Source organism: Porites lutea, chromosome 12 (assembly GCF_958299795.1).
Source record: "Porites lutea chromosome 12, jaPorLute2.1, whole genome shotgun sequence".
NCBI classification, from domain to species: domain Eukaryota; kingdom Metazoa; phylum Cnidaria; class Anthozoa; order Scleractinia; family Poritidae; genus Porites; species Porites lutea.
The window spans coordinates 21,821,088-21,845,611 of record NC_133212.1 but is presented as its reverse complement, the minus strand read 5'-3'; the positions used below and the strand labels follow the sequence as shown (position 1 = coordinate 21,845,611).

The 24,524-nt window shown below is 39.1% G+C and overlaps 3 protein-coding genes across 3 annotated transcripts in view; all 3 read right to left on the bottom strand.

The window, feature by feature from the left end:
• LOC140921598 (uncharacterized) overlaps positions 1-24,524 on the bottom strand; it is a 66,634-nt gene that overhangs the window by 21,575 nt on the left and 20,535 nt on the right. The window lies entirely within an intron of this gene.
• Positions 5,990-19,246, bottom strand: LOC140921594 (uncharacterized). The gene is made up of 8 exons (XM_073371594.1): positions 19,049-19,246; positions 17,854-18,061; positions 15,569-15,864; positions 13,651-13,791; positions 11,340-11,704; positions 9,366-10,475; positions 8,517-8,778; positions 5,990-7,098 (listed from the first exon to the last, which is right to left on the bottom strand). The coding sequence occupies exons 1-8, from the start codon at positions 19,229-19,231 to the stop codon at positions 6,697-6,699; spliced, it is 2,967 nt and encodes a 988-aa protein (XP_073227695.1). The 5' UTR covers positions 19,232-19,246; the 3' UTR covers positions 5,990-6,696.
• LOC140921603 (uncharacterized) overlaps positions 24,504-24,524 on the bottom strand; it is an 11,232-nt gene continuing 11,211 nt past the window's right edge. The window contains exon 5 of the mRNA XM_073371608.1: positions 24,504-24,524. This exon is cut by the window's right edge and continues 550 nt beyond it. The gene's annotated coding sequence lies outside the window, so the exon portion shown is untranslated.

Here is a 24,524-nt window from a genome sequence, read left to right as displayed (position 1 = left end):
TGCTATTTATTGCCCGTTTCACGGCTCCTGTGATTTAAAGTTAGCCGGTCCAGCAGTCAGCAGCATGAACCATTGTATTACCATTGCCTCGTCACTTGAACCACTTGACTATAGTAATCATTGCATTGCATTATCATTGTTATGATATATTTGTTTGTTTGTTTGTTGTTGTTTTTTTTTTATGTTAAAGCTTTTGCAATACTGTAACTACATAATTATAGTCATGCAAATAAAGCTTATGTTGTTGTTGTTGTTGTTGTTGTTGGTAGACATTGTTTTTCATTCGTACAATCTCGTACCACTTGAGTCTCAAGTGACGACTTGATAAACTGTCATTATTTTTGGACATGGATGCATCAGTGCCAAATGTAGAGGCTTCATAAAGTTGGCCACCCTAGCAACACCAAACTGTGCCGTTTTTTGAAGCCTGGGCCTCTTTCTATTTTCATTTATGAGACCAGCCAGATTATTTTTTGTTTGTTTTTTGCCGTTGTCCAGCTTAGACACACTGAGGGAATTGTGGATGATATGACTTGTGCCACGACACTTGCTTCTCTGTCAAATTATGCACGTGCGTCCATCAGACTGAAAGGCATCCAGTCTCGTGTTAAGCTCGAAATATTAATTAACTCTTTAGGAAATTAAAGAACTAAACAACTTGCCCTTCATTACTGCCTGTCATAATTTCCTGACATGTGATACAACAGACTCTTTTGACAATTCCTTTTTCCTGAAATTTCGCGGGTGAATCGCTAAAGCCATGTGCTCTTTTTAGCTTTAAGTGACTTGAAAATGAATCCTGTACAAGCTTGAATTTTTTTCAGGCTTTCTTTTCGCAACCGCAAAAGTTGCGTATATAACTGCGATGATCTTCCTTCAAATAATTCTTCACTCCTCAGTTCACATATATGATTTTCATATATTCCGCACTACTTCGAATCAATAACTATTGGGAAATTTGGATCCGTGGAGAATGTCGCTGTTCACTGAGCTATTCCTTTCAAACTTTAGGGATTCCATCCGATACATGCAGACTCACAACCTAGAACCCACTTTGTACTGCTGTCAAAAAAGCTGAGTATCACGGGAAATGCAGTATATTGCTCATTAGCTTTCATTTGAATTGTCACAAAGTTTCTTTTAGTTTTCACTCAGGGGCTAAAAAAGCATTGGCACAGGAAAGTACTGCACAGTAGTTTTCATTTGATCTTAACAAAAAAAAGAAAAGAAAGAAAGTTCTTCAAATTTTTCCATGACAATTATCTAATACGTTTTCAAATTTGATTTCAGAATTGTATACACCGTTGACAATGAACCAACAAACGACAAAGCAATGATGGTAAACAGCAAGCAAAAAAAGAGGGCGGTTATATTTAAAGGAAATATTAACAGAGACTTTGATAACATCAACTATGATGATCAGGAAACTGAAGAATATGATGAGGATGATGATGAGAGGAGACCAGTTATTCCTTTGTCTGACGGTGACATCGTATAACATGACAGCACGGTCTCTAAAAATTGTGGTCTTTTGTTCGCGATCAACGTGGGTGAAAGAAATTTCCTTTATGGTGAAGGATTTCAATTGTCTAGACCATCACCGTCTGAAGTGGCCTCCCCCGGTCCCCACACCAAGACCCTTCTTTTCAGGGGGATGCAGCACAAGATAATTCAGTGTGGGTAGGAGATGTTCGTCTTTCCTTCCAATCACAAGAGATTTTGTCAGTCAAGAAATCTTGATTGAAATGATTTGAACCCCCACTATCAAAGGAATTCGTGGTAACGTATAAGTTCGACTGCTTAAGTTATAAAACTAACCAGTTAAAAGTCTAATTTATCACATTGTGAATATGTGAAGTGGAATAGATTATTTAATTTAATTTATTCACGTTATCAAAAAGTAGACAGAAAATAGTATAGGCTTCATAAAATGCAGGCACTCAATCTGTCTTGGCGATAACACGATGCGGGATGAGTTCAGCTGTTATCGACAAAACGGATGAGTGCAAATCGAGAAGTCGTTGTCATTTGAAATATGAGGCCATTTTTGTGGCCCCCAATAAGCGACCATTATCGCTGGCGAATTGTGTAACAGAAGCTCCAAATTGCTCATGTTGTGGTTCTTTGCTATGTTCATTTTCTTGGTTCAAGAATTATTTTCCGTTGTTGGTTGTGTATTATTAGAATGTAAATTATGAAACTAGTATAGGAGAGTAATTATTGAACCAAAGAAAAATTGAGTCGTAACAATCAATGGTTACCTCTCACCATTAAAAGCTTGCATGATTTGTAAGTTATACAAAAATGATTGTGACGCAAATTATTTTTCGTAGTTCCAATGTCCCAATAAAATGGATTGAACGGAAGTGCTTTTATTTTCAAATTTCTGTCATTGACAAATTAGGGCATCAGCGGGCTGTATGTTCGAACTACGATAATTTTTTCTAACGCAGTATGTGTACATTTATTTAGTAAGTAATTTGCATTAAACAGAGTGGTTTAATTTTATATAGAGTGTGGATATTATTATGCGACCTAAGAGTGCAGGAATTAGGTATTTGGTATATGGTTTGGTTTTAATGTAATCGTATTGAGTTTGTTATATAAAAACGGTAACTAAGAATATAATCGCATTATTTATTATTTATCCGTTAGTTGCACGAAGTTCATATAAGAGGCACGCCATTTATCCTCTTTAGGTATTTGTTCCCTTTGCGTCTAGTTTAGTTTTTTATTAGCACAAACAAAGAAAATTTCAGCGAAAAAAATTGTAAACTAAATCAGAAGATAAAGATATATTATCGAGTCTGGTCTTACCTAGTTTTCTGAGTGTAGAAGTTCAACTTTGTTAAAATTATGAAAAAAAACAACAACAAACAAACAAATTAAAATTGAGATTTCCTGGTAAAATGGACGAATACCTTAATTTGTCTATGTATTTACAAGACAAAACGTCGTTCGCTCTAGTTTCACGTCTTCTTTTGAAACTCAAGTTAAGAAAAGAGAGATCTTACCTGTGCTTCTGATTGGTTGTGCTGCGAGGGAAATTCGCTTTGACCAATCAGAATCATCTGGGTAGTGACGCGTCATCGGTATTGAATATTTCCGCGCCGTTTCCTCAGACGCCATTTCGCGGGGAAACCAGTGCTGACGTCGCGGAATGCCAGCTGTTTTGTTAGGCTGGTTGTCCCGTTGCGATGTCTGGCTGCTCCAATGATTAGATTTGTTGGGTCAAAATTAACTCCAACAAATTTTAGAGTTTTGTGCGCTAGCACAATCGTCTACACCGTGTGTATTTCAATAGGTCATCGAGATCGTCAGCTCCATTTTTTGCAGTTTATTCACGCTTAACACACCTTTTTCGTATTCCAGTATATCTAGTAAATGAGTGTTTATTAGCCAGTTATGTTATTTTGCACCATTTTTGCTGTTGGTCCTTTATTCCTTGTCTGCGATCCATTCCACCAAAAATTCTGGCAAGTTTGAAAACCAAAACCAAGTCGTGAAAGGTTTTTAGAAAAACTGAAATCGCCTAATTTTTGAAAGCGAAACTTTGAACCAAAATTTCTCCTAAAGTAATTGGGTTCAGCGGAAAATTCCAGGAAATTTTGGAAAAATAAGACCAGAAACAAACTGTTCCATTTCAGGCATTGAGCTTTGGAAGTTTCAAAATTGGATATTTTGAGGAGTGGGTCACGCCCTTTCTTTGTTTCTACGCTTTGTGCTGAGAAAAAAGCACCTTTCGTCAACCTGATAAGGCGTGTTTTCAGCGATAATGTTACTTATAAATTTTTTTTGAAAGTCTCCTATCACAAATATGTCTGAGAAAGCCTTAACGTGGGTCACAGTTAAGCTATTGTTTATGAATTAAGTCTGTGTTAATATGTTTGGTTGTCAGTCGATAAACAATATATTATATAATACGATCGCCCCTGTGATTTGGAGTAATTATATTGGGCAGTTATAAAGCTTGAATTTCTGAATTGTACATATTAAAACTAAGCTGTAAATAAGAAATAGGTAAATATAATTCCTTGCTTATATATATTTAAAGAGATGTACATCTTTAGACATCAATACCTAGGAAAATTGATGTTTTGTTGTGTAAAACGTTTCTGTTAAAGGGGTCTAATCCTAGGCTGAAATGGGAATTGTGTGGTGAAATATTCCATAGACTTGTAGAGTTTTTGATTGGAATGTCCCCCCTGGATCCCGCCATTGAAAATTTGATTAAGTCATAAAACACAAAAACACGTGGTGGAATTCGAGAAACAGTCCAAAACTTATTTGCTGAACATGCATGTTATTTCAACCTGATGTGAGTCGCAAATCTATGTACAGACAAACTTTAATAAATTTACAAATTTATCAATTAAGCATGCTTTATTATTAAGCACATTCAATTGCCAGTAGTTGCATGTTCCTTTTCAGCCTAAACAGAAACCCGCGATTTAAAAACGTACTTTCCTATTCAAATGTCAAGAAGAAAACATATTTCGTATTAGCTGCTTTGCCTTCAATTATAGTTGAAGCTTTCTGTTGTAGCTCAGTGACGTTTTGTTTTTTTAAAACCTATTAGTCAAATTAAGCTTAACGTTATTGTGTTAGTTGAGTGTTAATTAGACCAATTTCGACAAATGAACATTCGTACTTGGCTCCGAGGCTTGGGAAAATGAAACGCGAGAAATCACTTCCTTCAGTGGAGGTTAAGGGATCAATAAGACTTTTTTTCCCTGTTATTCCTCCAAGTCAAGTATGATATATAATGTATCAAAATTGGTCTAACATGCCACTATGCGATTCCTTTTTGTGAGAGAAATGGCTATCTTGTTTTCCCGAGGTGGTTAAGAACGCATCACTTTCACTGTGATTAGTGTTATCATTAATAGTAAAATAGAAAATAAGATATACGAATTGAAGCGTCAATTTCCTTTGCTACAGATTGGTTTATAAATAAATATGCCAAAAAAAGTTTGTTTGTTTGTTTGTTTGTTTTGTTTGTTTGTTTTGTTTGTTTGTTTTTTTTTTTTGTAAAATGTACGGACGTTTTGGGTTGAACTTTAATGAATTATTTATTTGTTTTATTTAGTCATTTTTTTTGTTCAATCCCGGCTCAGTGTTGGTTCGACGTGGGTTAGTGGCCAGTAAAAAAAGTTCGCTGGTTGCCAACTGCGTTCGCCTGACCTTTTTTTCTAGGGTGAATGTAAATAACTCTTCAAAATACAACCTTTGACTCACGGCATGTTCTCGTTTTGATTTCAATTCGGGTTTTTTACCGATATATCAGAGGTTCTTTGCGGAATATTTAATAGCAAAAAGTTCATTCACTCAATTCTGTACAATTCACCGGGTTGGACACTGCTTATAGGAAAGTTCCTTGAACGCTGGATTTTTGGGATTCGGCGTCAACATCAGATTCCCTGGGGTGACGTTAACATCGGTTTCCCCGGAGTGGGCGTCAACATCAGATTCCCTGGGTGACGTTGACATCGGTTTCCCCGGAGCGGGTGTCAACATCAGATTCCCTGGGGTGACGTTAACATCGGTTTCCCCGGAGTGGGCGTCAACATCAGATTCTCTGGGGTGACGTTAACATCGGTTTCCCCGGAGTGGGTGTCAACATCAGATTCCCTGGGGTGACGTTAACATCAGTTTCCCCGGAGTAGGTGTCAACATCAGATTCCCTCGGGCGGGTGACGTTAACATTTCCCCGGGGTGGGTATCGTCAACATCAGATCAGTCCCAAGAGTGGAGGTAGTCAACATCGGAATCCTAAAGGTGGGGGTCGCCAACAACAGATTCCCCGGTATGGATGTCCCCAAAATCAGATTCCTTGGGTTGGGTGTCGTCAACATTAGATTTCCTGGGGTGGGTATCATCAACATCAGTGACTTGTTCTAGCGCTGCTTCAGTGTCTTACCCATCAGTTTCAAGTTCATAAACCAATAGTTAAAAAATAGTTAAAGTAATCTGGAACAGAAGATTCCATTCAAAATTTATTGCCACACTACTCAGTTATTGCAAAATCACGGAAATCAATGTAGAGCTGAATTGATTGAAAACAGGAGGCCTTGTTATTGCTCTAAAAATAGGAAACAAATAATTTGTCACAGGAGCCTCCATTGCCCTCTTGTTCGTCTTTTTTGAAACAAAAACTCATCTATTTTTACTACTCTACTTTTGTAATTGTCTTTATACTACTTAGCTTATTTTCATTAATGAATAACTGTCAGGAAAAAGGACAAGACAAAAACTGTAAATGTACGGGCTACCCGTCCAGTTTGCTTTAGGTCCATATTTCACAGGAACCTTTTTAAATTCTTTGAAGAAGTACCAAAAAGTAAAATTTTATGCGATCAAGCCAAATTGTGCTTTTAATTCTTGCAGTTTTCTAAAAGGAAAAGAACCATGAAAAACACGATTTACCCGGGAATGCTGGCCCCGCATCAATAATCCTGATGCTTATACAAAAGTCAAGTCAACTCTCACAGCGTTACAAATACGCCATGTTAACAACATCTGCATGTTCTATAGCTATAACGTTTTTCTTGGTGGTTAACATTTGGAAAATTGAAGGCTTTCAGCCTTAACTTTTTTTCTCTCACCATCTAAAGTACGCTTGTTTTTATTTGTTTGCCTTGTTAGTGTCTTTTATGAAAGATCTCAAAACACGTAACTAGATTAACATCAACCTATTTATATAGTAGTTTCCACTGATTCCTCGACTATTCTTTGGTTACATTCTCTGGCTGTGGGGCGTTTCTCTGGACTACTGTCCCAACACTCTGTCATCAGCTCGTCCCAGAAGGATGGAGGCTGCTTGCAGCCCTGCCGGTCCACTGGACGGTTACCTCTATCGATCCAATCAAACAAAGCTTGCAGTGTAGTTCCTGGAGCGTCAGCAAAGGCCCGTTGCCCATACCACATCTCCCACATTAACAGCCCCAGGCTGTAGATGTCTGCCTTGGTGCCGTAGACTTGGGAATGGAACACTTCAGGTGCCATATAAACAGGTGTTCCCGTATAGGTACCGGTGATGTCTATTTCTGCTTTAGCAAGGCCCACGTCGGCAATCTTCACTGTGTTTTCGTCAGTCAGCTTTAATGGGACAAGGAATATAGACTTTTAGAAGAGTGCAGTGACTATAATTTTTTTCTTCATTTCTCTCAGACCCCATTTACGCGCGTCCCGACAAATTTTTAAAGGACGGATTTTCACCTGTGCAACCCGTTAATACGGAACCGTGCAAATTCTTAAATGAAAGAAGATCATCGCAGTTATAGACGCAACTTTTGCAGTTGCGAAAAGAAAGCCTGAAAAAAATTCGGCTTAAACAGGATTCGAACCCTTGACCCCTGCGATACCGGTGCAGCGCTCTACCAATTGTGCTGGTTCGTTTTAAACCCCCTGAAAGGATGATGACGAAGTTATGAATATATAAAAATCATATATGAGAACTGCAGGTTAAAGGATTATATGAAAGAAGATCATCGGTGTTATAGACGCAACATAAGCAGTTGCGAAAAGAGAGCCTGAAAAAAATATGCTACAGATTGCAGTACGGTTTGCTGTTAAAAACTGAATTGCACAGTTCCGCGCGTCTCATGAAAACGAAAGACGGATTCGTGTAACTTTTTGTCCGTTTTAGTGTGGACTCGTGTAAACAGGTTCTCAGTAACAATAATGGTGAACCGACAGCACTTTTCATGGCGGCAGGCCGCTCACTAAAATCGCAACGTGAAGTACTTACAAAGCAGTGTAATTTTGGGTGCACTCATATGGTCGAGCCTACCTGAGATCAGGGTTTATTTTACAGGCTGGAAATAATTGAAATAGACATGGGCAAGAGAGCGAGACAGTCCATAATTAAAAGGTGGAGCATGATCATACGGGTGAACGTAGTCCTGAATAGGACTGTTGTTGTTGACAGTGACTGACCTTTTTTCGACAACCTGTCAGTGTGCGTTGGTCATCTTCAGAGTCAAAGTGAGTTGTATCAAGTCAATTCATGGTATCAAACTCTGGGTATTGACCTGATTGGCAAATTAATTCGAGATGTTATTGGTCGTCTGTCAGTTCAGCCGTGATGTTACTAGCTACGAAGACTCCTAATATCATTGGTGCGTTTCGATCCGTCTTCTGTCACAGAGCTAACCGTCGTTTTATTCGAATTGTGGACTGTCCATTCATTCTCTCGTACCTGTTGACTTGTGGGACCTAGTAATTTTGATACTGCCTCAGAGAGGCAGTATCAGAATTACTAAAATTCGGCCTGATCTGAGGTAAGTCGAGTATAATTCAAATACTTTCAATATCTTAATGGCACTGAAATATTCTTTAAAAAGAATTTTTTTTTCGTTCAATATAAGGTAAGGGTTATCAGCCTCAGCCTTCGGCTACGGTGATAACCACTACCTCGACCTCGATTATTCTGGATATCACAAAAACCTCATCCAATAATTGCTTATAAGACAAAAAATCGTGAAAAAATACATGTATTCTTATACGATAAGTACCAAGATGTTTTCCAACGTGAGGTCCCTGTGCACGACTCCCATCGCATGCATGAAAGCCAAACCATCGGTGATCTCTTTTGCACAACGGCGTACGTCTCTGAAGACAGCGGGGTTTTCAGATTTGCCAGGAACTGACTCTGGACCGCTGAAGATGTGGCTCTTTAAGTTTCCTTTACACCTTTCCATGACCAAAGCCATTTGTGAAGTTTCTTTGTCAAGTAATATGCCATAAAACTTCACAATGTGAGGGTGGTTTAACACTCTAATTAACAGAAAAGACGAAAATAAATCATTAATAATTAATTAATTAATTGATTGATTAACTATTATTATTATTATTATTATTATTTTATTATTATTATTAATTATTATCATTAGCACATGTTGCTAGAGTTCTTTGGCCCTTAGTTATATCGATTCAGTTCCACGGTATTTTATCATTGACGTCAATCATAACTGATGGAATATCAGCAAAAGTTATCCACGACTGACGTCACGTAAGACAGTGGCGTGGCAACCTAGCTGTTTCGTCAAAAATGCAGAACTCAACAATGTGACGAGAGAGATCACCGACAGCAGCTATAGAAGAATCGAAAATAGAGTCGAATTACTTAACTTGCACGGACTCCAACTGGTAGCAAAAATAAACAAAAATATGTAACACTCGTCGGACGATAGATTTCAACTACAGTTTTTCGCTGAAAATCTGCAAGGAAACTGACCATAAATTATTATGATACTGCCGAGGAACACGACAGGCAAGTACTGTACTAACACAAATGTATAGAAAAAATTCTGTATATGTGGAGGTGTAGCTGTTTCGGACCTGAGTGAGTGTACAATCATTACCTCAAATTTTTTATCTCCTCCATGATTTCTTTTGCATTTGCGGCATCAAGCGCCTCATTCCACACTTTTAAGGCCACAATTTTTACCTCTCCATCTTTTTTCATCTTTCCTTGGTAAACGGCACCAAATGATCCACAGCCAAGGTAGGAAGACGTTTCTTCTTTCCACTCCAATTCCTCGCGATCGATTTTTACAGCACAAACTTCGCTTAAGCCAAATTTTGCCAGTTGATCCCTGTTCTGTTTTGCCACATAGAACAAAGGCTGATAGCGAGCCGATCGTTTACTTAGTTGCTCATAAAGTTGCCTGTCCGCGTTGATCATCTCTTGCAGACGAGCTTCGATTCTATCAAGATAGAGCTTAACATCGTTTAATTTGTCTTCCACAAACGCTTTAAGCTTCTTTTTCATACTGTCAGTGAGAATGTCTTTAGACACGTCTTTTAATAAATCTTTGTACAAGATTTTTACAACATTTGAAGCCAACTCGTTAGCGCTTTTGATCGCTGCTCCTAGCCTCAAATTGCGTACTTTAATAAGCAATCTACCGAGGCCAAGACTAAAATTCTTCATGTTCCAAACAGCTTTCTGCCAGAATGAAATTTGAATTCTAAAGGCTACCTTGTTTGGATTGCTGGAGCCGTCATCCGCGGCTTCGCTTTGAACATTCTGTAATTTGAATTCGACATTATTAAAGTAATCTTGAAACTGTTCCATGAGGAAAGTACGAGAAGTTGAAAACACTTTGTTTTCCTCTTCCCACTGATCTACAATTTCTAGAAAACGGCTGGACAAAGCGGCGTTTACATTCTCTTCAACTTCCTTCCAGGACCCATCCTCATCTGGAGCGTCTTCTTTGGACCACTTTGTAAAGCGTTTCTTTATGTCGTCTGACAGGAGATGTTGCAAGAGTTGATGCACAACACTGTTAACTTGTTCTCTGAAAGATTCGCGGAGGTCTTTTATCTCTTTCCCTTGATCTTTTTGAATTGCCTCTAGGCGGTTGAAAATTTTTCCCAGTTTTTCTCTGATTTCCTGGGGGCTCTTTGCAGCGTTTACCACAAACACTTTTGCTTGAATGAAAATCCTCGAAAGAAGTTTGTAAAGCCATCTATAACAAAAAATATTTCAGTCTTGATTCAGAAAAATTTGTACTAGGAAATTTTGGCAAAACGTTTATCTTTGACGTTCCTTCTCAAAATTTCAACAAATTGAATTCATGTCACTTGCTAAAACACAGTCATGTTTCCATGTCTCTGAAAATCCTTCGGGTCAACAGGATTGATATAGGGTTAAAAAGTCAACAACAAAAAAAGAGAACTACTCCTGCAGCCGCACTATTCTTTTTATAATTATAGCTTTTGATCCGTTTAAACATATCTGCCATAAAAGTTGTTGTCACGGGATGGATTTGGTTTCAAACGGACTATTTTGGAAGGTGTTTCTTTTTAGTTGTCTCAGCTGGTGCCTTAGCCTGCAGAGAACTCATACTGATTCAGTTATTTCTAGTTCAATTCTCCTCATCCTAATTACCATATTGCACATTTCTTCGACACCGAAAGGGAAGCGCGAAGAAACAAAGCGAGTGCAGATGGTATCGGTGGGAGAACAACTATTTCAAGTTTAAGCACTAGCCGAAAAGTGTGTCACATGAAATACCTTCCGGTATCCAGAAATAGTCAGCGTCAAACCTGTAACAAACCATACCTTCTACTCTCTTCTCTCCCCCTCCTCCTCCCCGCCCCCCCCCCCCCCCCCCGGGGCCTTCCCCTTCCCACAACAACAAAATCAAGCGTGTGAATCCGCAGGTGGAATCAATCCTGAAAACTAACATTTAAATTGTGTACGAGCACTAAACGGAAACTCCTCCTCTCACAAAAATGGTGTACTATTCTTCAATCGTTTCCCCTGAAATATTTTGTGACATTTAATGTTTCACAGTGAGGATGGACAAAACATGCACAATAAAGCTTACTCCCAATGAAGTTCCAGCTTTGCTTCTATACTTTGTAAGACCAATGACCTCAATCCTTCCATTAAAGAGGAAAATTCTTTGGAGATAACACCAAGGCTTTGAGCTTTATTAGCTTTCGTGGTTGACATGTAAATGATCTGTGAATCGGGATCAACACCAGGCCAGACCCTTTGGAGTTTCTCTATAACTTCTTTTTTAACGATTGGCACATCTTTCTCCGGGATGGAGTCCCATTTGTTGCACACAAACAAAGCGCACTTGGATAACAGACGTTCCTGTATATCAAGCGATAGATTCCCATCCTCTTTTCCTTCTCCTGGCACCTCGATTGACACATCCCTCGCGCTTTGAAGCAGTTTTACAAGCTGCGAGGAAAAATTAACGTTGGCACGATAACTTAAGTTTAATTATTACGAAGCAACAGGCGACAAAAAGGGGATAAGAGTAACAGTTTGGGGCGCGAAAATTTGTCCCGGGTGAGCTTCGTTGAAATAGGCGGAGGTTTAATGGAAAATTGGAATAACACCGCGGATGGAGGTCAATAAGGGCGTGGCTCAGGTTTGACATGGACCCTGAAAAATACCATTCTAAAACAGACAACCAAATAGCCGGAAAGGAGAAGTACAGACCTCGTAAAAATATTGGTATTCCATCTTGAAGACCCTAAGTGATACTGAAATTTGCAATTAATTTGCACTTCGTAAACCAGACGACGACCATCCCCGCTCATTTATATGAGAGTTCCCATGGGACATTTGAACAGAAGGTTAGTAAGTTACCTTTCATCTTTAAGTAATCTTGATACCCTTTATCGTCACACGCGTTTACGTCTTCAATTTAGCTTTTGGTTTGTCAGAATATTTCATGAGTCCTCACAATATTGTTGTTGGCTTTGTTCAACTGTATACATACAGCAGCAATCGGACCAATCAAAAACGATAAATCAAGACATCGTACATTTCCTTTTGCTTACTATAACTTGAAAGAAACGCTTAAACTTAGCCGTTTGCTATTCACTTATTTAGCTATCACCAGCTCTAAGTGAATTAATTGACTATTTCCCAGTAAAGAAAAAATGGTACTACTGAGTTTAACAAAACTTAAGATGTGTTTCTTTTTCTGGAGAACACAATATAAAATTTCTCAGGGTTCGCTTCTTTCGGAAAGTCTAAATGTTGATTGTAGAATCCAAACACGATTTGCTGTTAGAACTAACACTAGGCTAACTCTAACCCCATGGAACCAAAAAGCCAACTTCCGAATGGATTCATTAGCTTAAATCTAAGAACAGTTTTTCAGGATTCCTAATCCAAGTACGTTTTTAAGGAATTCCCTTTGGAATCAGGGCCCTTTAGTTTTTTTTTTCTCTCCAGAATAATTGTTCCGTTTCCACTAATATCGAATAGTTAATACTCTTAGCTTCGATTAGGCCTGTCCCGATTGTGCTCGGCAACTTTTGACGTTTGAAGCAATTGCTGCGGTTCAAGCAACCTCGAGCAAGTTTTTTGAGCAAAATCTAGGTTTAGAGCACAAATCAAGCATGTGTCAACGATTTCACAGAAGACTTCAATTTATGCGAATTTCCTGAACGTTTATCAACCTTTTGAACACATAACCTTCCCAACTTGAAAACGTTTTCGAAGGGCTGATAAGGCATATTAGTTAAACGTGCCTAACAGGCCTGAAACGCAGTCAGCATAAATAAATTAAACACAAGAAAACGGAAAAGGTAAGCTTAAAAAAAAGTGAAATTAAATGCTCATTTAGCTCATTTATAGAGCAAAGAATATTTCTAGTACAACGTCGAACTGAAATTTTTGCCATATGAATAATTTAAAATAGTATGATAGTGTTGTTTACGGGCTCTCGGCATCCTAAGAGGCCTGAAAGGCAGCCTGTAGAAGGTAAACTGGAATAAAAAAAAAACTTTAATACACATTTTGTTCAATTATAAAGAAAAAGATTTATTTTCATACAACGTATTAAAATTCGCTTAAAATTCGTCCATTTAAGTGAGAAACTCTTTAAAGCTAAGTTTCAAACTTTATCAGTTCTTGACTGATGTGAGTAGTTATTGCGAAGAACAAAAAATAGAGCTTTTTAATTCACTTTTAAAGAAAAATATAAAGAGATTTAGGTAGAAACTTTAGACGATTGGGTAGCATAAATTTTTGGATTTTTGGCAATTTCTTAGCAACGTTTTGGCATTCCGGGAAGCAACTTTCCAGCACTTTATGAGCGCAAGCGGGACAGGCCTAGCTTCACTCCGTGTAAATTCCCGGAACGGACTCACAATAATCCAGGTACTTACTCTGTCTTTTTTGACTCCCCCTGCAATCGTACTGTTAGCGACATATATAAAAGCAAAAGCTTCAGGCAGATACTTAATCACTATCTCATCCATTTCGTCAGATTCTCCAACACCAGGGCTGTCAATGATCACTATTCCTTTCTGTAATTTACATAAGAGCATATATGGATCTTGCAAAACAATTAAATTTTATCTTGAATACAAGGTATTATACCACTACATGAGAAATTTCTTCAATTTGATTGGCTAAGAGCAGTGGTATTTCAGCTTAATTTGAAATACCTACATGTGAAAATTACAAAACCTTTGCGGGTAGTAGTATAAACAAATAATAGGATGATTTGTACGTGATATTTGGCATAAATACCACTAGTGATACAACAATTTCGAAATATCACTCGTGGTATTTATGCCAAATATCACTACAAATCATGCTATTACCTATACAAACACAGAGAATCTTCTCGGGGTTAGGCTATTTCCCTGTGACGTTACAATTGAATTTGTTATAACTGGTGCTAATTCAGGGAATAGCATTGCAAAACAAATCCCATAAATTCCTAAGAAATCAAAATTTTCACCATTTCCCCGTAATCATAGGATTTTGTAAGTAATCTTGAGAATATAGTTTTCATGAAATTCCTCGTAGTGATCTGCAGGAACCTCCATAACACCTTGGGTTTGGTTCGGCATATTTTTTAACATATAGATGTAGCCAGAGCTTAAAGCGAGGTTCCCAGTTATGCATTTATAATTTACTTTGGAGAATGAATTTGGAACTGGCTTTGCAAAGAAATCCAAAAATCTATACTTAATATAACTTTAGGGGAGAACCATATGACTTTTGTGGACCAGCTTAAAACATAAACGTGAGCCTGCGATCAATTTAAAGCTTATAACTGTTCAGCGGAAAAGAAACAGAAAACACGTGACCTCGATGGGTTGGCACCTGAGTTTGTACATCATGTGATGCTGGTCAGCGGACACCCTGTTATGACAGTTGTCAATTTACCATGATAACGATATCTATTATCAAGTTAAACAAAGGTTGCAGGCTCCCATTCAAGATAGAAGTGTGACATTTCATATTCAGGCGCGGATCTAGAAAAATACTGACCGATTTCCTACACGAGGGCTGAAGGGCAAGCTTCTAGGAGGGTCTAGGGGAATGCTCCCCCTTGAAATTTTTTTTGATTTCTAAGTCATTCAGGCAGTCTAAGCCTTACAAATCAGCGGATCATTTCATCTCTCGATTTTAAGTTTTTTGTTGTTATTTGAAATATATTTATTATGACAAATCTGACCGATTTCCATAAAACGGTGGAAACCGGTGGTGTGGATCCGCGCCTGATACTGGTCTCCTTATGGTGCGGAGGAACGGGCGGGCGGGGAGGACAGGCAGACGTACGCACACGTGACCACCAAACTTTCTCGGGTGCATAGATGACTAAATTTTCTTACCCATAGTGCTCGGCTGCGCGCAAGAGAGGACTCCGCTATTATTGGTGGAGCAGTTTAGCATGGCATGGTACATGGTATAAGGTATGGCCGTACAGTGGAATTGTTTAGGTTGGTTAATGCGCTCTTCTATAACAGATGCTGATCGTAGACGTTTTAGCAGCTCATTGATACGTAGCCGCTCGCGTACTAGCCTGCGTAGCAAGCGTTTCCGTTTGGTTTCAGAGCAAAAATAGACCGTGGAAAGGGATTTTCGGTTTTGATCGCGCGAGAAATGAAACGAGAACCAAAAAATGAAAGAGGCCCGCTCTTTTACTTGCGCCATTTTTCGCGCGGTCTTTGACTCTTGTTCCTCATTCTTTGCTCCTAAACCGCACAGAAGCGCTTGCTACGCAGGCTACTCGCGTAGTAGATCCTTATTTCGCTGCCGACAAAAAAGAACCATTTCGTGTATAATTACCTGTAAAAGTTCATGGGGCCAGAAAAGCTCAACCTTTTTCAACATCGAACCTTTCTGGCGGACGTAAGTCGAGATCTGCTCAAGATAAGTACTTTGATCATTAGGTTTGTGGAGAGGAATTTTTTTAGTCGTCTCTCCTGTTTCAGGATCCTTGTCTTTAAAATGCACCACCATTGTAGGTGTCTCTCCATACTTCAGTTCACACATGGTAGACGTTGTAGTGGCAGTACTAGACGGTAAAATGTCCTTTCCAAGAATAAGATTGATCAAGCTACTTTTACCAGAGGATGTTTCACCTGCAAAAACACCAAAACGAATAGCGTGGTAACCAAAAAATTGGGTGGATTTTTAGACCGGGCAAAAACAGAACTATTGGCAGTATTTGCTAGGACGCCCCCTACCTTATCTCCTTGTCTTGTCACGCAAAGCACCTCCCAAGGTAGCTTGCGCATGCGTAGCTGGCGGTTTGTGGTTCGAAAAGCAAGAGTGGTGAGTGAGCCTTCGCCCTTCGCCCCCTCCCCTATCGTTTCCTTGTCGTCCTCGGTTCAGCTTTCGCCCGGTTGTATTTCTTACTTTACGAACCACAAAAGAAAAAAGACACCAAAAAATCTGCCAGCTATCCAGGCTACTTCCTTTTGCATGAAGAGACAAAAGCGGCATCGAGATGAGTCTGCACCCGGCCTCCCCCTCCCTCCCTTGTTACCAGACGTTCTTAGCAGTTAAAAGTCCTTGTTAGCAAGCAGGGGAGTACCTTAACATGACGGAAGCGGCCGAGCTTTTTAAACTGAAAATATGCACTGCCGGCAACTTGATTGAAAGAATGTCATTTTTAATCCTTGATTTTATTTTGGACATGAAACAACAGCTAGATTAGGGCTTAAACTCTCAACCGTATTTTATCAGGTTTACAACGAACACTTATTTAGCGAAAGAGTTCGGGGAAAAGATCGCACCCCCCTCTGGCTCCCTTGCGTTTATTCCTGAGTAGCAGCCATTAGGGTGGTATCTTTGGGAATCCTTACTTTCAGGGTTCGTTATGGAATGAGGATGATGTGAACTGCCGAAAATTGGTCTGCTCCCAGTGTATGAGTCTTCATAGCTCAGTTGGCTGAGCCCTGCAGCGCTAACGCAGAGGCAATGAGTTAACTGTTTACAGCTTTTTGGAAGAAACATTAACCGATATCAGTCCTAAAACAATTTTTGGTAGTAGACAACTTATCCCCGTAATTTTTTTTGCGGTATTCAAGTGTAGATAACTTCTTTACTGAGAAAAAGTAGGGAGAAAAATGAGTTTTCTCGTTGAACGTGTATTCAAATTACTGTTGACAAGCACTGTTCTTTCAATTCTTTCTCTTGCTGGTGAGCAATAACAAAAAGGGACTCATGAATTCTGTCTGGAGAGATTTTGATTGTCTGACATCCGCGTACACAAAAGTCATAAATGTGAAATGTCATTGTACAGAAAGTACAGTCTTCATGGCTAAAATTTGCATTGTTGCGCGAACGCGGTCGCTAAGCTTGAATATTCATGTCGCGTATTAAACCTGGTCGTTTGCGGTCATATCGAAGCGTAAAGGTCAACAGTGGTTGTTGATGAGGGAGCAATTATTGTGCAGTTGCGATGGGTTTTGTGGAGCAAGCGAGCCAGAAGCAGGAGCACACGTTACCTGCAGATTAGCCGATGGTTATTTGGAGCGGATTCGTCGATTATTCTCGAATTTATAGCGCCTCGTGTGAAGGCGCGTGGAGATGGTCTGTTTGTTTTGTAGCCAGCCTTTAATTCTTCTTTAGTGGATAGTGCCTACAATTTCAAAACTCAACAAAATGCCACTTAAACCGGCCAGGAAAGACAAGGATACGTTCAGTTGAAGGTATCTTAGCTTTGTTTTGTTATATTTTGACTTTTAGACTATTTTAGTCCATGGGAGTTTCGACGAGTCATCGCATTAATTTGTCCATGTGGATATTATTCATTCAGTGACACATACTACGTCTGGGCCGCCTGTGGTTAACCCGGATGCTCTTTAGACTTTTCAACTTAATTTTTATGCATGATATTGCATGATATTGGTTTAACTCATATGTAAAAAAGGTACAACTTATTCTTTACAAATAACGTTTAGTCATGTGCGGGAGCTCTACTTTTATTAGTGGCTTGGTTTAATTTAAATGGTATTATTTATGATCTATATCAACTTCCGGCTGGGTGCAACTCAGGAAAAATCGTTACTAGATATTAAAATCATAGATTTATAAAAAGAATACTGAATTTTTACATCATTTACCAGAAACAAGAAGAAAGTACTGCGTCTGCTTCAGCTGCTTTTCGTGCCACTTCAAAACTTCTTTCACATTTTTTGTGTGCCTCTGAAGTAAAGTTAGCATCGGTCCGTCCATTTTACTCAGAAGGTCTTGGGCTTTGGCGTAAAAGCTTAGTAAGGCCTGTCTTTTTCTGTCATCTTCTTCTTTGGCCTTGGATAAAATGGAAAAAGCCTGAAGAAAATAAAGTATTTTACATAATCGGAGTATTACTAGTGCTGTAAAAGCAAAAAGTAAAGATAGCACCAGAACAGTGGGAGAATAAGAAAAGTGATCTATTCCGAGAAAACTATCTCAAAGTGCTGTCAAAATTTCAGGTTAGACAACTTAACTAGAGTTTGACGTTATACCGGTTCACACTACGATAAGTCGAATCACTTCATTTTCAACGTACAGTGCTGTCATATTTTAGCTCAATGTGATTACCGCTCTCAGATTGCGTGAACTGGGCGACGCACAGAAGATAGCCGACCTCGCTCTGCCTTGCCCGCCAGTTATGTGTAAACCGTTCGGTTATCAGATGAAAAAGCCGGGTGTTGAATAGTTCGCCTTATTTCCCTTTACTTTGCACTTTAAAAGTTTTTTTACACTGGAAAAAATCGGACGAAGATCTAGAAGGGTACATTAACTTGAAGAATCGGCCATGTTTATATGTTTGGGATCTTGTTCCACCCGTTTTGTCGCGTGATCGGTGAGGTGGAAACGCTGTAGAGCGGAAGACTTTCGGTTTCACATTTGATAGATAATGTGAATAAGCTTCCGGACAGAGGCACATTTCTTACATGACAAATATCGAGAGGATTCTTTTCCATGAAAAAGTGTATCCCAGACAATAACTGTTCTTTAAACAAAGCAGGAATTAAGACTCTCGATGAGTGTATTGGTACAATTTGTATCACTGAATGTTTCGTGAATCGTGCCTCATCAGACGGTACAAAAATGAAGAGAAAAGATGTGCATCTTTGATTAAATGCACGAAATAAACGAATGCAATGAAATAAAAACTGTTCATAATTAACAGCCAGCCCTGTATTTCCTTAGGTCTAGCGTATTAAAACCAAACCGGCCTTCTTGCGCCTAGCATGGCTCCAGCGATCACGAAATGGCGTCCGGTAAGCTATTGGATACCGGTCAAAACTTTTTAGTGCTGAAATACCGTACCTTTCCAGGAGACCAGTTCGACGTCTTTTCTGCCTGGTTTAACACATCTCTCAATCGAGACCTCATCTCGGTTAGCGACTCCAACCCGTCGTCCGATACACCAAGAGCTTCCATCGTGTTAAAAACCTCCTTCATACTCATTTCAGCGATCCGATCGATGCTTTTCGCTTTGCCAGAGGCCATTTTGCAGACCTTATTGGCCGGTTTTTGCTAGACGCAAAGCTGTTGAAGAACTACATATGTCAGCTCTACATTGCTCCGTCTGAAATATTTAAAGTGTAAAGTCCATTGCATCGAATCATAGCTTTGTTTCATTCTCCTGCTGCCGCAAAACAATTGAAAGAAGAGATAAGCGCGCGGAGGACGATGGGAAGAGAGAAAAGTCTTCCGACGCAATGTGATGCACGGAAACATCATGGGAAGTAAAGATTCCCAGGTTCACGGGCGACCCAAACTCACGTTACGAGGGAACGAAGTGTTCTATGAAAGGAGTAAGAGTGGTTACGCAATAAAGCCAAAAAAAAACAGTAAACGTCAATCAAACACCAAAATGCAGTGGAACAAATCGCAGGTAAGTCTTTTTTATTCATTTCATTTAAGAAAAAGTAAGGTTTAGCGTTATTTAGCGCTCGCAGATCTCAGTAATATATTTCTCATACAAAGTCTCTTATGCTTTCAACGGTCGCCTGTAACGCGACACCGGCGCGTCACCCATGGTATGTAAATTACATTACACCTTTTCCTCGTAACGTGAGTTTGGGCCGCCTGTGCCAGGTTTTGACAGATCGCGCCCGCAGACGTAGCCTGGTATGCCACTAGCAGAGGTCGAACATTTCCAGAATTATGCTAATAATTATGCTAGATTTTGTAAATTATGCTCATTTTAGCAAAAAATGCTGAAATTATGCTTCTACTCAGTCTGGCTTCTACTTAATTTACCTTAAATTTGGTAAAAACACCTAAATTAAATACTATGCAAAAGACAAGTACTGGGTGGCAAACTCATTTACCCTATTTACAAGTAGAAACTTTACTATAGTGCATAATTCATTAAAGTTATAGCGGAGCTCCCGCGCGCGCGAAGCGCGCGCAGCGTAGCACAATGGGTAAGAAAATTTGGTAAACTATCCATCCCAGAAAATTTGGTTATGACGTAGCGTACGCCCGTCCGTACACACACTTCATGTAAGCCGATGTCAAATGTCACGATAGATCTTGCACAACTTGACTAGCCTCTTAGTTATGTAAGCCATCCGTATGAGTACGATTAGATTGACAGCTGTCAAAATCAGACATCCGCTGACAATTATCACATGACCGTCTCGCGGGCTCAGATAAAAGACCAGTCGTTTTGCCCCTATATATAAGCTGATATAATATGTCACACTTACCAATACAACATAAAAACGAAACTACGCCGGGCAAGGCTGTCAGTTGGCTAACAGTCGTTTAAAGTTACATTGGCGGGCCAAATTAATGTCAATTGACAGCTGTCAAAATGTGACATGTGCAGACCGCTATCAGAAAACTAATAACGAGGGCTCAGGTTCGGTCAGGTACACGATCTGGCATTTTCCACTAAATGCCGGACGGAAATGTCTTACTTACACTCGTAGTCTGTTAATTCGAATATTCGCCATTCTAATGAAGGTTAATTGACAGCTGTCAAACTAGAGTATACGCTGACCATCATCACCTGACTGGATCGCGGGCTCATTTTTCTATCTATTGAGGTCACGTAGTGTTTAAAGTTTTGCGCTGATATTTTATTTGATCACGGGCTTGATTCGAAGCCCCATAGCTTTATAGAAAATCTATCCATCCTAGAAAATTCGGCAATCACGTGACCGTACACCGACCACCCAACCTTCCGTCCGTCCGCACCACAGGCATACCAATGTTTAATCTCACACTTTCTAGCTAGTTTGGGAGCCTGCAACCTGATATTGTACATCCATGTTTTGATTAATTGACAGCTGGCAAAACAGTGTTTCTGCTGACCAGTATCGCCTGACCGTATTGCGGGCTCAGGTATCGACCCTCTGAGTTCGAGTAATATTTTGAAGGTATTCGCTGACAACTTGCTACTTTTCAAATGATCGCAGGCTCAAGTTCAATTTTTTTAAAATGCATATGAAATAAGTCGTGTTTCATGAGCCGCACTTTTAAAATGTTGATTTCGAACTGATCTCGGACACGAAAATTCAACCGGCTTTTACATTTACATGCAGGGAAGGCAATCGCTTTTGACTTTTCTGACTGTCACGCGTTGATCACGCTCTACGTCCAATTTTTATGTTCTGATTGGTCAAAATTTGACAGGTGCGTTTATGCGGAAAATTTGTGCAGCGTCTGGAAACTTGCTTACTGATAGCTGGAGCTGAGAGACTTTTGTGTCATCTTGTGATGTTTTAAACTGTGTTTTTCTACTTGGTGTAGAAAATGAAAAACAGCTACTATCAAGATTGTTCTGTAATTCGTGGCTGGTTTGTTTATTGCGCTTTTTGTTGACAAATGCACCGCTTGTCAAAGTCATTGGAAATCCGATTTCGGATGGCATCGTTTTCAAAAATGAGCTTACTCACTTGCCCTTGCTTGAGGCGTAAGAAGGTTGAAAAGTCTCAAGCGATTCTGGAACACTTGATGACCTTCAGAGGTAGCATCTCGACTGGTAAGCTTGAGCCATTATTGTTTTTGATGTTTTTTTTGTTTTTTTTTTTCGGTTTCCTGAACCTGAAGTCGAGCGTATGGTTTATGCGGCTTAAGTTAAAACACGAGCAGTGATCTAACCTACAATAGTATCAGGTTTAAAAAGCCTTTAGACGTTTTTTGACCCGCAAATTCAAAGAAAAGGTTCCGAAGATTATTTAGTTATGATTTTGGCTGTAGACAGAAAGCTCTGAGCGATTTTCTTGCCTCGAGTTCATCTTGAAAAAGAGCGAACACCGGGAAGCCGGCTTAAAACATAAATAAGCTTATGCTTGCCTGACTCATGATTTTCTGAGACACTTTACTCTCAATACTTCTCTTCGTGAATGAAAATTATTGTCTCTGTACACGTTTCACCGAATTAAACTAATTTTATTGATTGTTAGTAGCCGAGTCCCTCTCGCAATTTTCACCGCTGCACCGGTTGTTTCCAGTCGAACATAAACATCGCATGTAGGAACACTCAAAACGCCGCCCGTAAATATCACTCGCTTTTAAAGATTACACATAACAAAACCATAAACAGTTTTATAAATAAAGGGAAATAAAACCTAAACATAACAAATTCTCTATCATGTTGAAGCGTAAATGGTAACTCTATTAATCGCACTGCAAATTTGGTGCCTGTCAAAAGTGAGAACCCGTCCGGCTGGCCGAAAAGTGATTTTGGGAATTTTTTTTATCGTTTTCATTAAAAGCCCATAATTATTACCCCGCATATCACATAGGACCAGATTTTTCTAACAGAAAACGTTTTATAATTCAATGCTATAATTTTTTGTGCAAAGGAAGGGCGTGCTTTGATCGTCGTGGATATTGAATGAGTGCAAATTCTCTTGCAAAATTGTGAAAAACTGCAGAATTATAGGTTTAAATAGGGGAGAAAAGAACAAATTCTGTCCGAGGTCTGCGTACAGTTTACCTGAGACGTGATGAGAAAAAGTATGTTTAAAAGGCTGGTTTACACGCCACCAGATTCGTCGCCAAGATTTACTATCTAGTAAACTAAACTTGTCGAACACAAAAAATCCGGCCTGATTTTTATTTTGGCCTCTCTTTTAGACAGAGGAATGCAACGTGTAAATTGGCTGCCACCAAGGACTATCGTGGCGCATGTGTTTCTTAAAATTATATTTCGGGGTTGTTCAATTATCCAGTCTCTCTAACGGAGCAATGTTGGAGGGACTGGTGAATGCCACATTATGATGCTACAGCTATTGCAAATACAATACACGAATAGGTCTATTTGTTTTCCAGGCCTTTTTCGGTGTACAAATAACTTGATGTAAAATTTGTTTCACTCTTGGACGGTCAAATTCTGATTTTTCTCTAAAATCACTCAGCCTTTGCCTCAAAAGTCAAATGAATGTGCCCTGATCTGTAGATTACAAGTTTTAATATTGTTTGATTTAAATTATGAATTTATTAACGGGAGCTTAGCTTTTTGCCCTGGCTAAATCTATATATTACTGGCGATCATCACTGTATGCACTCGCTGTCGAAGACGCCATCTTGGGTGACCGAGCAAGTTTGATGGGCACGGAACAGGCCCAGACCCAGGTCCTATCAGTGTGTTAATAAGCTGACAAAAAATTGATTTTGTTTGTTTGTTTGTTTGTGTGTGTGTTTTTTTTTAAATAACATTTATTTGGTCACAACACTTCTAATGACAATACTTACATTTACATGGAGCTACTTAGAAGAGGTTCTATTTATTTTGAACAATTAAGTTAATAGGTTTTAACACTTTTACATGGCATTCATATGCAAGAAAAAGGTGTTAGTAAGTGTTAGAGCTTAGAGGACAAAACGAACCGAAATTGAGTTGATTCCAGCTGCGCGTGGAGGAAATTTGCGAAACCAGAAATATCTTTATCACCGAATTCCTTTACAGAGAACCAAAACGATAGTTCGAATGGACTAAATTTTCCTAAGGTTGTGTCGAAAAAAATTCTAGTTTAAGGGCAGAAAAGTAAGTGAAATTTGGCTGAAACTGGTTCAACAGAGAACAAAGAACTCAAAAGGTGTTAGGACGCTTGGCCTTAAGCTAGATTTAATGAGGTAGGCAAGACTGGTTATTATTCAGGTTTGGAAGCAAAAGTGAGAACTGATTTCAGCTTAAAACAATCGAACCTCGTGAAAGAAATTGCTCATTTTTCCCTTCCACCGCTGAAAACACCTACTAAGCAAAGTAATTATTTCTATCTAATGAACTTGTTTTTTTTTTTTGTTACCGAAATAAGCTCAAAATGGTGTTTCTTAAAACGAATTGAAACTTTACTGTCAAGGTCAGCTTTAAAATTATACTTACGTTAATATTGAGGGTTAAACCGTACAACTTGCCTTTTCAGAATTATTTGACACCCAAACAGCAGTATAGAATAAAAGGTCGATGCAAAACTCTATGTCGAGAACTCTGATCTTTTCACTGCATTATACGCCACTTACAATTGAACAAAAGTGTGCCAATTGTTTAGATACAACTGGAGGCACGTACATCCTGACAAGACAAAGGATAGTTGTATCGTGTAGTGAATACATTTCTTAACCGACCTGAACAAATTTATATATGTGGATATATATGTTATTCCAAACACCAAAGATATATATAATATATATGTTGATATGGTTATAATATGATATGTGAGATTAGAACCGACAAGGAAGTTTTGACTATTTTTGATGAACTTAAATTTGGGTTGATATTCTGAAAAATGTTTGTCTACAAACTTATACGCGTACCCCTCTTCTTAGCGTCAGCTACATG